At 35.0% G+C, this 16,417-nt stretch overlaps 1 protein-coding gene across 1 annotated transcript; it reads right to left on the bottom strand.

The window, feature by feature from the left end:
- Positions 1–6,684: 6,684 nt before the first annotated feature.
- On the bottom strand, positions 6,685–10,996 carry LOC149417236 (protein takeout-like). Its single transcript, XM_089639963.1, has 5 exons — positions 10,820–10,996; positions 9,039–9,294; positions 8,316–8,458; positions 7,311–7,413; positions 6,685–6,886 (listed from the first exon to the last, which is right to left on the bottom strand). Exons 1-5 carry the CDS (start codon positions 10,887–10,889, stop codon positions 6,685–6,687), a joined length of 774 nt encoding a protein of 257 aa, XP_089496089.1. The 5' UTR covers positions 10,890–10,996.
- Positions 10,997–16,417: the final 5,421 nt, after the last annotated feature.

Below are 16,417 nucleotides of genomic sequence, written 5' to 3'. Positions count from 1 at the left end.
ATGAGGGAGGCCTTTTGACCTTTCCAGCCGGACTATCTTGACCCATCGCCTTGCACCGCAGTTGGAGGGATGTATTCATACGTATGTCACTCCTGGATAATAAAACGGCAAGGTTGGTGGAGATCGACTGACGTTTATTTAGTTTAAAGATACATCATAGATGGAGCTAGTCACACATATTAATTTTGTTTTATAATTCTAACACCCTCTCGTAACAAAATAAACTAAATACCATTCTAACAAAACAATATTATGAAAATGGATTTAAATTTCCGATATGCCCATTGAACTTAAAAAATTTTGATGTTTACTCGAACAAAGACTTTTTGTTAACAAGTCAGCTGGCATATTGGAAGTTGACACATATTCAAGCTTAACTTTATTATCAAATACACATTCTCTGACAAAGTGATGTCGTGCATCAATGTGCTTGGTGCGTTTATGAAACAGTGGATTAACAGACAAATTAATAGAACTTTGACTGTCACTATATAAACATACCGGTGTATTTTTATGTATTTCTATCATATCAGATAATAAGTTATTTAAGTAAATAGCCTCTTTGCAAGCTTCGGATAGAGCCATATATTCTGTTTCAGTACTAGACAAGGCAACTGTTCTTTGCTTTCTAGATTCATAAGATATAACACATCCTGACATTATGAAGCAGAACCCAGTATATGACCTTCTATCTAAGGTACATGATGCCCAATCAGCATCTACAAAACCATGTAAAGAATAATCACTTTTCTTATAAACTAAAGCATAGCTTTTGGTTTTTTGAAGATATTTTAACAATCTTTTTAAATGTTTCCAATGAGTTTCATTATAACAGCTATTAAACTGACTTAGGTAACTTACACTGTAAGCAATGTCTGGTCTTGTCAACACAGATAAGTACATAAGACTCCCTATTAACTTTTGGTATGGATATTTTATAATATCATCACTTTTATTTACATCTTTCTCTAACTTTAAATTAACTTCCATAGTATGACAATCTGACATATTGAACTTATTTAAAATATTGTTTACAAAAAGCTCTTGATCAACAGTAATACAATCTTTTTGAGCGTTCACTCTCATTCCTAGACACTGTTTAATCTCACCTAAATCTTTTATCTTAAATTTATCGATAAGTTCATTCTTTAACTGTTCATAATAATTTTCTGAATTATAGAATACAAAGAAATCATCCACAAATAATGCAACAAATATTTTAACATTATTATTACTTTTTATGAAAAGACAAGGTTCATATTTGGATTTTTTATATCCTAAGTTCAATAAACATTCTTCTACTCTAATATACCAACTCCTAGCAGACTGTTTGAGACCATAAATGGCTCTTTTTAATTTCAATACTTTATTTTTACAATCAACAAAATGAGAGTATTCTGGTATTTCTGTAAAAACATTTTCCTTAAGAAAACGATTTAAGAATTCTGTTGGTACATCAAGGTGGTTCATATTGAGATCAAGTTGTACACTCAAGGCAAACAATAATCTAAGAGTGGAATATCTTAACACTGGTGAGAAGGTTTCGGTAAAATCTATACCCTTCTTCTGAGAAAAACCTTTTGCTACAAGTCTTGCTCTGAAACGCACTTCACCATCACTGTTATATTCCTTTTAAGAACCCACTTATTTTTTTACCACTGTGCCGTCCTTTGGCCTCTCCACTAGCTCCCGAGTGTCATAATCACTAAAGGATTTGAACTCCTCCTTTATTGCAATTTGCCATTGCACTTTTTCGGGTCCAGTTATAGCCTCATCGAGAGAAATCTGTTCACTTGACACGTCTTCTATACACATGTTCGTGTAACCGTAATAGTCTGGTTTACGTTTAGCTCGTTTTTCTGGAACAACATTTGCATCCGCGGGAACAACATTTGTGTCAGCCGGGGTCAAAGTCTCATAAAGACTGTCATCTGACTCACTTGTCGATTCAGCAGGAACATATGTAACATCATTCACATCATCTTCTTCGATATATGTGCTATTCAACTGACTGTCTCCTGTGTAATCTGGTTGCTGTTTTTCTTCTACGAAAATAGTTGTTGATGAACTGTCATTAATATTTTCCATCACTACAACATCTCTGCTGGTCATAATACGATTGGTCTTCGGGTTGTAAAGCTTGTAACCCTTAATGTTCTCTGGGTAACCAATCAGGATATATTCTTCAGCCTTTCTGTCCCATTTAGTCCTCTTTGCTTTCGGAACGTGGACCATCACAGGACTGCCGAATATCCGAATATGACCGAGATCTGGTTTTTTACCACTCCATAGCTCATAAGGTGTTTTTTGTAATCCTGATGCATTTTCACACCTTGACCCTTTGTGTGAAAATGGCAATCTCGACTGCTTCCCTTCACAACACGTGATGCAGTTAAACTTATCAAAGTCAGCCTTATCCGGGTATAAAATTCCTTCCACAGCGCCATCCTTCATAGCATTTAAAGTTTTACTGTTAATGTGTCCCAACCGTCGATGCCATATTTCACTTGTCACATTTGTTGCTGAGCACGCAAACAAATTTTCTGACTTAATATTTAATCTGTACACTCCATTTACTAGATTTGCTATTCCTACCAGCACATTCTGTCGATTGCGTATATAGCAAACTTCCGATTCAAAGTTAACCTTGTTTCCACTTTGAATCAGCTGACTTACTGATAACAAATTAGTTGACAGGTTAGGCACACATAAAACATGTTTAACAGGGATATCAAACTCCAAATTGTCCACTACGGTCGTAATCATCGTGTTTCCTGAGCATATAACTGGTATTTTGTTTTGATTTGCAACTACTATTTCTTTTACTTTGTGTCTGTACGACACATTTTGTAAACAATTCTTATCAGTAATCATGTGTGAACTTGCACCCGAATCTACGTACCAATCGGAATCTTTGAATGTTCCATTCAAAAATATCGCACTAAATGCATTACTTTCACTTTTATGCTGTGAATTATTATGGCACTTATTCATATAATGTCCGAGTTGCTTACATTTATAGCAACGGACTGTTTTGACAGAATTCAAAGATGGCGGCGGTGACTCTTTCGACTTTGACGTATAAGCAGGGTTGCCATTTTTCTTGCTATTTCGGAGCTGCCAACCTTTTGACAAAAAAGCACTATTTGTTCCAGAGCTGCCAACTTCCGAACTCATGTCCAACAATTTCGATAACATCCGTGCTGATGTGCAATCCACTTTGCTCTGGATTGCAAATGGATGGCCATTACTAAAGGAGCAAACCTGTCTGTTAGCCCCGCCAGTAATAATGACCCGATCCACTCATCAGTGATCTGGAAGCCGGTACCTTTAAGTTGCTGTGCGGTATCAACCATTTGAAATACATAGGCACCCATTGACTCGGAGTCTTCTAGTCGAATAGATATTAGCTGACGAAGTAGACTGATGCGACGAGTGAAGCCACAATCATCATATAGGGCCTTCAAACGCTTCCATACATCTTGTACTGTTTGCTCATTTTTGATGTGAACATAAATTGAAGAATCAATCGTCATAATAAGTTTAGCTTTTGCCTTTTTATCATCCAGACTTGTACAATCAGATGATTCTGGCTTGTGAATATCCACACCATCCAACATCAAAAAATGTTCAGCTGCAAACGCCCACTCATCATAATTTTCACGTCCTTTCAATTTAGGTACATTCACTATGTAACTTCCCGCCATGTTGAAATAAACGCACACCGAGAACGCGGTAACAGATTGTCGATCACAAAAACAGTTATTATTGCGGCGATTTACACTGTTTTTAAAGAGTATATGATATACTGGTCACTGATTGTCCAACTAAATAGTATTTTACGCAGGAAAACTTTGATTTAACGCGAGTTATAGCCCTGGGCCCATAACCCAATAAAACGGCAAGGTTGGTGGAGATCGACTGACGTTTATTTAGTTTAAAGATACATCATAGATGGAGCTAGTCACACATATTAATTTTGTTATATAATTCTAACACTGGACACACTAATCCCCAGATTCCTACCCAGCCCTCATACATTTTCCTTTTCAGAACTTCCTATCCTTCCCTTCCTTACAAAGACCCTCCACACAGCATCACCTAAGATGACATAGGTCGTGAGGGAAAATATTTTTCTCATAGCCTCCTGTGTGGAATTAACGTAAAAAAATACGCTTGCTAAATTCGCTAGTTCAATCACTGTATAATTGTCGATTGTCGCAGGCCGGATTGATGACATTGGCGGCCGTTGTTTGGAGACCCCTGATATAGACTATAGACTACATAATGAATTTACTTTATTGACAACTTTTATCGAAATCGATTCAGAAATTTAGTTAACTATAATAGCTGCTAGTTTGTAATACTTTCTAAGGTAAGTTTTTAGATTCTCACGGCCAAAAGCATTTTTGTTGTTTGTTTTTGGGGTGTTATGCCGTGTTGCGCTAACTCCTTCTTTAGCCGACGTTTCGGACAGCGTTGCAGTGTCCATCATCAGGGCAGATCCGGTAGATCCGAAGATGTACACGGCATAACACCCCAAAAACAAACAACAAAAATACTTTCTAAGGGTTCAAGGCTTTGAATAAAACATTTAAAACAGTTCTCATACGTGTACATAACGTACATTCCAAATTGGAAAGTATTAAATACGCCATCCCACGCATATTATAGCTCTGTGTGTGAACACGCTATTATGCATAACAATACCTAACGCGGTTCAGTCACTAGTGCAACTGAATCACGGTAGGGATTGGAAATAGGCGAGCGGGCGAGCCACGGAGCATGATAGGTCTGGCGAGGGCGGCTGCGGGGCGTGGGGGCGCGCTGTGTGCTGTGTGTGAACACGCTCTTGCATATCGCTATTTCGTACGTAGAATATGTAGGTACTTAGGAAGTAATTTCTTGTTATCATCTGTGACTTTTTTGTCACGATTAGCCGCCCCTAATATCTGGCCGCCATAGGCCCGGGCCTACATAGGCCTAAGGGAAAATCCGCCTCTGCATATCAGACTTGTATCATTTTTGAAACTCCTTATTCATGATAGAGTCATAGATAGTTTTACCACATATTCACCCCATTAACGATGGGGTCTATGGTCAAGGGGTAAGGCTCTCGACTAGCATTTTTAAGGTCACCGGATAAAATCCCTGCGTGCACAAGTAAATTTAATTTGATGAATTTGTGTTACTTCACAATTTATTAATTAAAAATAATAATTAGTGTGCTTGCTGTGCTGTGCTTGTTCCCGAATGGAAAATACTAAAAGTATCGCCCTGGTGTTAGATCACCATTCAGATTTAAAAGATTGGTTGAAATGGCTTTAGCCGTGGTTGGCGACCAGTTATAAATAGCCAGGTACTCTCCCACCTTTCTCTTTCAAATCTCCTTTCCCTTTCTACTACCTGCAACCTCACAACATACCCCATTTGGGTATGCCATGGTCTCACTGGCTCCAGACGATTGGGAGCAGTTTGGACTCTTGTGCGGTATTCACATAAAACAAATAAATAAAACAATAATAATATATCAGGCGAATTCAGTCTACTTTTGTACTTGCTCAGCCAATTCCATACCTCTAAGTCCTAATTTAACCTTTGGAATGAGACCAACAAGGTCTGAGGCAGTCAACTATTAGATCACCAACTTAGACTGATGGAACCTAAGCGCAAGCCAGATACTAAGTTCGGTGATCGCGCTTTCGGAGTATCAGGGCCGAACGCTTGGAATAAACTCCCTCCGGAACTAAGATCCATAACAAGTCCAACAGAATTCAGGTCTAAACTAAAAACTTACCCTTTTAAGATGTCATACCCTTAAATTAAATTTATCATTCTTGAGAGAAAGTCCAGTTATATCCAATTTTTAAATTATGTCCTAAATCCTGTATCTAAATTTCGCTAATAAATAATTAGTTAATGTTAATTAAGTGTTAATCTCAAGTGACCTACCAGGTAAGTATTGTCCTGTATATTTTCTCCATAAATAGTTAATAATAACATAGATCAAACGGCGCTACACAATTCATCCAAATTTTCCAACTTTATCTCCGGGTTAAATCTTCCCCACAGGAAAAACTAAACCCTTCCACACACTTTTCCACAAACGATCATCTAATCAATTCACAATATGCAAGTGCATTATATAAGCATAATAAATACAAACTAATACAAAAACAACACGTAAAATCACCAGAGATCAAATGGGAAAATAATTCACCGACTCCAGATATGTTAGTCTTTAGAACTCCTAACAGGGCTTATAAATCCTACTGATCCCTCAACATAAATATTTAAAAAATCTTTCGTTATCCTACATGTACTTAATATAACTATATTATATTACATTTATAAATTATGTAATATAATATAGTTATATTAAATACATGTAGGATAACGAAAGATTTTTTAAATGTTTATGTTGAGGGATCAGTAGGATTTATAGGCCCTGTTAGGAGTTCTACCGAGTAATATTATTATTACGGGAAATGGCATGCTACACAAAATGAGTCTCCAGGGTTCCCGTCCTGCTGCAAATTTCTTCCACATCGTCAGTCCTTAGTCCACCTCTTTACGAAAGAAGAAGAATAAGTCCACCTCTTTGATGAGTCGAATTATTGATATGTAAAGAATAAATACGAAAGTTTTTTTAAATCTTTATTATTATTTTAAAATTATCAATTCTTAATCCACTAGGAAAATTTCGTTAAACGATAAGTTCTCCAGAATTTGTTTCGTATAATCCCTGTAAACATTGCCAAAAGCCGTTTCGATGGCTTTCTTTAGTTCGTTGAAGATGTCCTCCCAGTTTTGGTTCAGGAATAAGTTCGTATTATCGCCCAGAGCTTTATCGCCGTTGAAGAGGTTTCCAAACTCATAGTGCAATCTGAAAATTAAATTAAACAATTATGTTATAATCGAAATTGTTATCATGAAAATTAAATTAAACAATTATGTTATAATCGAAATTGGTATACTGAAAATAAAATTAAACAATTATGTTATAATCGAAATTGTTATAATGAAAATTTAACTAAACAATGTTGTTATTATTGAAGCCTGCAAAGCAAATCCAATTTGACTGAGGTGTGCAATGAAGTTATTACTTGAAATCAGTTGTCTTGAAATATAATATATTCACAGCTTTTTCTACTTCAATGCCCAGATTTTCTATTATTGAATTTTTGTAGAAATTATTCCTTTGATGACATATAAACATTAGTCATACACTTATCATACAAGTCTTACACTCGCTCGCTTTATAAAAAAAGGAAAACAGAAAATCAGATAAAAGATATAAAGCTACATACTTCTTGGGTCTAAATTTCAAATCAAAGCTGGTGATTTTTAAGGTTTCCTTGCCATCCTTCATCTGAGGTTGTCCATTTATAGTGATGGTGCCCGCCACTCCAGCTATATTTAAATTATCATTTAAAAATCATTATTGACGTGAGCAATATTATTTTTTTATATTAAAACTCCCTTCAATCACATATATCTAAAACACAGTAAGATACAGAAAGGATCATCCGATAGTTTTGCAGTGTCACAGTGAGTTATTATAGTATGTATTGTGTTTAAACTTATTCTATCTGTATCTTCAATATGTAAACAATAATGTAACCTAAAATAATGGATTGCTGTATGGGAACCCATATTAAACATTTACATATTAGCAAACCATAGACAAAATGGAGAAATAATTAACTAAAAATTCTGCCTCAATACAGGTTCGCCTAGTGAGGCAGGTTATGCACAACCTAAAATATAGTATATTATGCCATTTCTATATAACACTCTTACATTCATATATATTTTTTCTTATATTAGAAACTGCCGTATTATTGTAACATTATTCTTTCAACAATTTCATTGTTTCTAACTGACATATAATTATACAACTTACTAATGATATATTATATATATTCTGTAATTTTTTGATGAAATAAATAAATTAAAAAAAAAAAAAAGTTTTCACCCCAAGAAAAAAGCTTTTTTAGGCTTTAAAAATCATAATATTTTATAGATAACGACGGGTCGCGGATAGACGATGCGATGTCTGTCTGAACACATTTTATCTAGAACAGGCGCTTTCTTAGAAGTAAAATGCACATTGGCGTAATAAGGAATTTCTCTCTTAAATTTAAAATCCCTAGATTAATTCCTTCCTTAACCAAAAAAATATGAAGCTTAGAAGTCTTTAGGCTCTAAAAATTTCAGTTCTGTATCTTTCTAAGGAGATCTAAAAAGGGTCGCCAATAAATACCTATGTAGAATCCACTAAATTAAAAAAATGATATATCAAGAAAACTCACTCAATAACATGGTGCTAGTTCCCGTTCCTTGGATCGGCAGGATGAGAACCTTTCCATTAATCTTATAGGGTCCAACAAGCTTCAAATTCTTTATTGTAAACTTAAAAACCATATGAAAATCTTTAGGACTCGACAGCTTTCCACTGAAAATCAAAACATTGCTCATTGCTTCAGAAGTGTAATGTCAATGCACACTTGAGGTGAACTAGTACAAGCTTTATATAGGTTTTTGTTATTGTGTTGTATCGTGCTCTATATACATTTATTGTTGCATTTATTTATTGTTTAGTTGGTTTCTAAAAAATACACTTTTGATAAATAAATAAATTTTCATCTTCCGTTTTTGGGGGTCAATGTTCCGATGACCCTGAGCGTAAACCGCCAATGAATGTAACATATCTTTGGTAGGAATCATCTCATTGTCATAGGGCTTTAACTGTAGCATTGGAAAAATACTAAGAAATTGAAGTAAACATTAATATTACATCAGCATGAGACCATTGTAAGATTGTGTAGCTCCTAAAGTGCCGGAAAGATTGTATGGAAGAGGATTTGAGCCGGACACGAAGGGTTGAGGACCGGAGGTGAATAGCGAGAGACCGCAAACAATAGAGAACGTTGAACAGTCAAAGCCCCGGGAAGAAAGTGAATACGGTGTATTTAGTTCGTTAAAAAAACCATAAAATAATCATATTGCAATAAGGCTTGTTTATTTTTTCCTACCTTACAGACTTAGTATCCAAAGTTGAAAATCCGGTAAGATTATTATTGGTGAACTCCAGTTTAATGGCAATTGGACCATTGCCTCCCTGATCGATAATCATGTGTTTGATGAGCAAAGGGTCCAGATCAGTGGCTCCAAGGTCCGAGTGTCCATTCTCGGCCAGTTGGTGGATTGCTTCATTCATCGCAGTGACCAAACATTCGTTGGGCTTTCCATCTAGTTCTGGAGACACCTTGCATCGCTTGAAAGAGTCAGCTGAAAATAGACAAAGGCTTAGGGATTTTGAAAGGTTGCTGACTTAGCTACTTATGCCATCATCTATTCTTTTTTATACGAATGGAAAAGATATCCTGCCAACCACGATAAAATAAATGGAAATATAGAATTACATTTAAAAATAAGAAAGCACAGATAATTTCATGGTACATTCATTTATAATCAAGATGGTGAGTCAGTAGATAAGCGGGAAACGAGAAGAATCTCTCTTTACACATATCGAATATTAATTTAACAAAGATCGTCAGGAAAATGCGAAATGTGATCTTCAAGGGAATAAAACTCTGCAAGAGCTATTTTTGTTATTTGAAATTCCATTTTTTAGTAAAGAATTCCATCAATGTCCTTTTCACGATCGACTTTTGACAAAGCGTAAACACGAATAATAACAAAATGTTCAATTTATTAGGCAGAAACTAAGGAAAAGTTATTCAAAACCAAAACACATATTTTTTCTGTATATTTTATGTAGAAAGATATAATAGTAGATTTTCACGGCAAAAAGTTTACATGTATAGTGATATATTTTTGAGGTATTATGTTGAGCTAAAGTTTCGTTCCCTCGTCTTGAGCTAACGTTTCGAGAACAAAAACGGAAAGTTTCAAGAACGAACGATCTCCGAAATTGATATCAAAAAACTTTCGAGCATGTAAACTCGGCCATTCTCTCAAATCGGCAAATACCAAGCATTTTATTGAAACCGGACATTTGGATTTGTTCCTGATGTCCTGGGAAGATTCAAAATAGAGCACGCCTAATTACGGAGGTAATTGAAATACATACAAATCCCATTAATATTAAAATTAATTTGGGGCTTAGCTCAATAGTTCTCGGTATCCGGTAATTGATGGTTTCACCAAAACTAAACACTGAAAACCATTTTAAATTATACTGCTATACCAGCACTTAAACGATTGGAGCTGGCAGCAACGTAATGCATCTACTCTTACATACATAAGTACGCACTGCAGATTCTTCGATTACACATCTACCTTGATAATGAACACTGCAATGATGTTCGAAACGTTTTCTAAAGAAGGAGGTAGCACAACACGGCATAATACCCCAAAAGTAAATCACTATAAGAATATGTAGGGATTTGCAAAACGCAACAAATATAAAAGTTTCGATGTAAAGTGGAGCTCTTCATACTCTATATAATATTTGTCTTAACTCTAACATTGACATTTTTTAGTATTCACTGCCCAAATTCAAACGTGGCATCATATCAATAATTTAAACTGTTCAATGCGCATACATACAGACACACACATACACACACACTAAATACTACACACGTTACCTGGTAACTAAGGAATAAACATACCACTTAGCAGACATTACAAGGAAACATATCATAGGTACCCAACATGAAATATCTTTTTCCTGTATATTTTTTCATCTCTGTAAATCATGTACTGTTTGTTTCTATAAAATAAAAATAAAATTGTATTTTCAGAAGTCACTGAATATCATTCAGCGTCAAATCCTAAGGGCACTTACGAAATTTGTATCCAAATCCGGGTTCACTAAACAAGACCACAATGCTCAGAACAATAAAATTTCTCTTCATTTTACTATTTTTATAACACTTTTATAAAACTTGCACTGCAATAACGGAATCGACGTCCTCGATATGTGTGTTGGCAAACAATGATCTAGGTGATAAGGACGGTCAGGCCAACAGATCTGCCGGGAGTGTATATTTAATTGTGTAGTTTCTCGTATTTATAAAGATTTCATGTTAATGGCACGCGATCTAATTATGGATTACGATAAAATGAAGCAATTATTTGTGGAGTAATAATTATAAGCTCTTAGAAATCCTTAGAAACTTGCAATATCATGTTTCAAAGTCGAAAAATAATGAAATTAGCAAAATGCAATACATGTTTAGATTTAAAACTTCAACACTCAAGTTTCAAAGAATATTATTAATGAAATGCAAAATATATATATCAAGTAAAGTTTATTTAAGGGAACATGTCTCAAAGCGAATATTTGGTACAACATGGTAACAATTTTTACAAAAATGATAAATAACCATATACCATACATTATTCGTTGTTGTTGCATTTTTCCTACTCCATCGTTTTTTTCTTTTTATTCTGTTTTCTTGGTTTCCCGATTTTCGTTATTAATTTCTTCGTCTGTGGTTTTCTTCTTGTCTGCTTATTTTCCCATAACCTTTTCTTACAAATTAAAATCACACATGTATTTCAATATGTTTTTTTTTTTTTTTTTTTTTTTTTTTTTTTTTTTTTTTTTATAGTGAATACCTCACAAGAGTCCCAACTGCTCCCGTCTGGAGCCAGTGAGACTATAGCATCCCCAATTGGGGGATGTTGTGAGGCTGAAGGTAAGTGGGGAAGGGAAAGAGGAAGGTGGGGAAGTACCTGGCTATTCAGATCTAGTCACTAAACACGGCTAAAGCCATTTGGAGCAACGTTTCAATTCTGAATGGTGGTCTTACACCAGGGCGATACTGGTAGTATCTTCCACTCTGGAACGTGCCGCAAATATACTATATATTATTTTAATTAATTAATTGTGAAATAACACAAATTAATCAAATAAAATTTATTTGCGCACGCCGGGTTCGAACCCGCGACCTTCGGAATGGCAGTCCAATGCGTTACCACTGGACTATGCCGGCCGTCAATGTATTTCGTTGCATAGATGTTCTTTTTTTCCCTGGCTTAACCGGTGAATATTTTTTTAGTTATAAGATATTGAAGCTATTCTCTGGTTTATTTCGTAGACTATTTAACCCTTTAGGTTTTTAAATATTTTTACCAACAACTCCCATGGCATGGTGAATTTTCTTGGAATTTCGAAATGCTCTCCCTAGGTATCAAAAATGTGATACATATTACATTTGTCACAAGTTGTCGTTAAAAAAATACTATTTAACTAGATAAAATTGTCTTTGAAATATTTACATAAAAAAACATTGATCTTTCTAAAAAATATTTTTTTAATATCAAACATGAAAATGTTAACAAAAAACTTAATAGGACATTTTGACTCGGAACGTCCATAATTTTGATATAATTCGATATATTATAAAACACATTCCTTTGTATAGGTAATAAGTTATAAGACTGTCACTTCTTTTATACCGTTAGTACAATAAAACAATATAAACATTTTTTTAACTTTCAACTATCACTGAAAAAATGCAGAAATTCATAATCATGAACTTTGAAAAATTTTCAAATTTTATCCATGTAATAATGTATAGATATTTGATACAAACTGAGAAGAATAATTATTTATCTTTCCAATTACGAACATATCACATATGTACGCATTATAGAAAAAAAGATAAAATACTTTTATAATGTATTGACGCACCGGTCAGATCTGTCCTTCCGAGTCTATAATGGAATATGATGTTTGTGGATAGTATTGTCCTTCCGTCGCCTGAAAGGCTAAATAAAAACTACGGGGTCAACAAAAAACTCTAGGCTTTATTTATGATAGATAACAATGAGCTCTGATGTCTTGTTTAGCAGGCGGTAGGAATTATTCTGGGCCTCGACCTTGAGGATGCAATAGTATTTATTATAGTCTTAATCCCTTCTTTATCGACGGTTATGTACCATACATGAGAAACCACTCAACCTCTCCAGCGTTTGAGGATCATATATGACCGGGCGTCCATATTTTATAAAAGTATTTTTATTTTTTTTTTCTATCATGCGTAAATACATAATTTTTTAATATAAGAAATAAAAATAATCATTCTTTCCAGTTTTCCTCAAACATTTAAACTGGAATCCATTAATAAAATCCTAAAAATAGCCAAAATGAAGAATTCATATTTCGCGCTTCTATCGTAACAATCAGTTTAACTAAAAAGTATTTTTTATTTTATGAAGGAGATAAAAGTGAAGGTACATTATTTTTACAAATTCCTCAAAAAAACGAACGTGTTTTCAAAATATCGAGTTCTCTCAATTTTTCTATGATTGGAGTAAAAAATTATGCAAAAATGTGGTTAGCGCTTTTGACAACATTTTCACGTTTGATAATAAAATGTTATTATTTATAAATAGTAATATTTATTTTAAATGCATACACCGGAAATATAATTTTAACTAGTTTCTAAAACATTATTGGTTAGACGGAAAATTAAAAAAAAGATCTATATAGCGCTTTTGAAAACATTGCAAACTGAACAAATGTCATGAAAGTACTGAAGGGTTAAACCACTCTCCAGGATATCATAAAAAAAATTGCAGATGATAAATGTTAGAAAGCAATCTGCAAGATAAATAGTTATATGGCTCACACCAAGTAAATCAAAACTAAATGTTAATAAATCAAAATATCTGGTAGACGGGTTTGAGTACTGCCGCCCTGCGAACCATTTATTGGATGAACAACACCTCTGCATAGGTCTCCCAAGTAGTTCGCTACTTTGGTGGTTTAGCAGAGGAGCCCGGGTTCATCGGGTGAGGTGGGTTCAGGGATCGCCTGTCCACCACATGCGTGGGTGCCAGATCGGGAGAGGCTGGTTTGGGGAGACCGTTTGACCTCTCCAACTGATCTCTTGACCCATCGCCTTGCGCTGCAGCGGGAGGGATATCTTCTTCTTTATGTGCCGTATCAGGTCCCCCCGACGTTGGCGATCACTCTAGAAAATGCCTCTTTGTCTTGCGCTGCCCGGAATAGCTCCTCCACACTTCTAATGCCGGTCCACTCTCGTATATTTCGCAGCCAAGACATTTGTCTCCTACCAGGCCCTCTGCGACCCTCTATCTTGCCTTTCAATATTAACTGGAGCAAGTGATACTTCTCCCCTCGAAGTACATGACCCAGATATGAAATTTTCCTGATTTTTATTAATCTAAGCAGTTCTCTCTCTGCTCTAGCCCGCCTGAGAATTTCTGTGTTGGTGATCATGTCGGTCCATGGGACTTTGAGTATTCTCCGGTGAAGCCACATTTCAAAAGCCTCTAACCTGTTCATGGTATTTACTTTCAAGGTCCATGTTTCACATCCATACAACAAGACCGACCACACATAACATTTTAGCATTCTCTGCCTTAGTTTTAAGCTGATATTATCATTGCAGAAGAGGGATTTCATTTTAATGAACGCAGTTTTTGCTGTTTCAATTCTGCACCTAACCTCTATATCTGGGTCAAGAGTCTCCGTGAGAATACTGCCGAGGTATCTAAATCTTTCGACCTTTTCGACATTGCAACCATTTAACTGTATCACTGATTCAGAGTGATCTAGTCGTCCAAATGTCATCCATTTTGTTTTATTGACGTTGATTGTTAGGCCCAGTTGCTCACCAGCATTATTAACAAGATTTAATAGGTCTTGGAGGTCATCGATACAGTCAGCTAGTAATACAGTATCATCTGCGTATCTTATGTTATTAATGACAACTCCGTTGATCTTAAGACCCTTCTCAGTATTACTTAGGGCTCTTTTAAAGACATAGTTGGAAAAGAGATTAAACAATAGTGGCGACAGGATACAGCCTTGTCGTACTCCACGCTGAATGGCAATTGCATTAGATCTCTCGTTCCCATGTCTTATTTCTGCTGTTTGGAACCAATACAGGTTTTTTATGAAATTCTGGTCTTTGGTGTCAACGTTACAATCCGCAAGCATTTTCATTAGGTCAGCATGTTTTACCCTGTCAAATGCCTTTTCGTAGTCAATAAAACAGGCAAAAACTTCCTTTCTTTGGAAGGATATATTTATACGTAACTCCTGGACACACTGATCCCTAGATTCCTACCCACCCCTCATACATTTTTCCTTACTTTTAAACTTACCTTTTGAACATCCTATTCTTCCTGTCCTTAAAATACCAACCCCCCATATAGCATCCCCAAACATGACATGTGAGGTTAACGTTAAAAAATATATCCGAAGTTTGATATTTATTTATTAATTTATTCACGCCTAAAGGCTCTTACATGTACACAATGTTTAAGGTAAGCTGATTAGAAGTACAGTAATGAGTGTATATTATATAGAATGTTAAGCCGAGTACGGACAATATAAGCAAGCACAATACAAGATATCATTGAGAGTTGTTGTTAAAGTAATAAATATTCTTCAAATTTTAAAATTCACTTTGTGGCACCATTTTATTAATAAAATAATTAAAACACTTTGTTTTTACCACGATAATCTTTATTTTTTATATAAAGTCAACATGTTTCGAGAACGATGTTCTCTTCATCAGGATAATTAATGTACTAAAAACTAAATAAGGAAGTTGAGTCCATTTTTTTATTTTTTTTATCAATGTTCGCATTCAAACTTAAATACTGGTATTTTTTTTTTTTTTTAAAGTTTGTTTTCATAATTAAATTAATTCTCAAAGTTTAAATTTTATTAAGCCCGCTAAAACGAGCGGAATCCGAGCGGTAAGAGGCGGGGTGTGGTGTGACGTCATTGGAACTGTGAAAACCACGTCGCATAAGCATTTTGTATCGAAAAGTTTGTAATTCTTCAACAAGGAATTCCAGTAATTTTTTTACCAATGTTAACCGTCTATTAGAATTGATGTTATTAAAAAAAGAAAAAGAAAATTGATTAAGATTTCATAGTTAAATTAATATTTTAAGTTAGAATATTTGCTTTTCTCGCCCGGTACGGTACTTGTACGGTATTGCCGTCGCTACTTGTTGACGTTCCCCGCGCGAATTCAGGACCACCGCGCAGAAAAGTAAAGACCAATAGTAAAATAACGGTTTACAGCCCAGTTCACTGTTTGACTTTTCTGGGCGGCCGGCGGCCTGAAGTGTATCACATGCTATGTGACATGTATAATAATAAAAACTTCTAAGTTATGCAATAAACAACATATTATTATAAAGCACTATTCGAATATGTATCTTTAGAAATCCATTTAATATAATAATAACAACAAATACGTACATATATTTGACAAACCCAAATAAACCTTTGGCCTATACACCTCTCTCATCTAAACCGACCATCTCTCATGTAATAGAAAGAGATGCACCATAGGTGATCTGTTGTACGTACAATCACGACACATGTGACGTCAGAATTCTTTCGACCAATCGTGGAGCGTATACAGTCTATTGCTATTGAATGCTT

The sequence above is a fragment of the Hesperophylax consimilis genome, chromosome 15 (genome assembly GCF_061612785.1).
Source record: "Hesperophylax consimilis isolate HC1 chromosome 15, BYU_Hcon_1.0, whole genome shotgun sequence".
NCBI lineage: Eukaryota > Metazoa > Arthropoda > Insecta > Trichoptera > Limnephilidae > Hesperophylax > Hesperophylax consimilis.
This window is presented reverse-complemented; position numbering and strand designations above follow the sequence as displayed.

Coding starts and splice junctions, on each gene's coding strand:
- LOC149417236 (XM_089639963.1), bottom strand. CDS start 10,889: ATGAAGAGAAATTTTATTGTTCTGAGCATTGTGGTCTTGTTTAGTGAA. Junction 8,459..9,038: donor TTGGATACTAAGTCTGTAAG/GTAGGAAAAAAT, acceptor TTTGATTTTCAG/TGGAAAGCTGTCGAGTCCTA. Junction 7,414..8,315: donor AACTAGCACCATGTTATTGA/GTGAGTTTTCTT, acceptor ATTTAAATATAG/CTGGAGTGGCGGGCACCATC.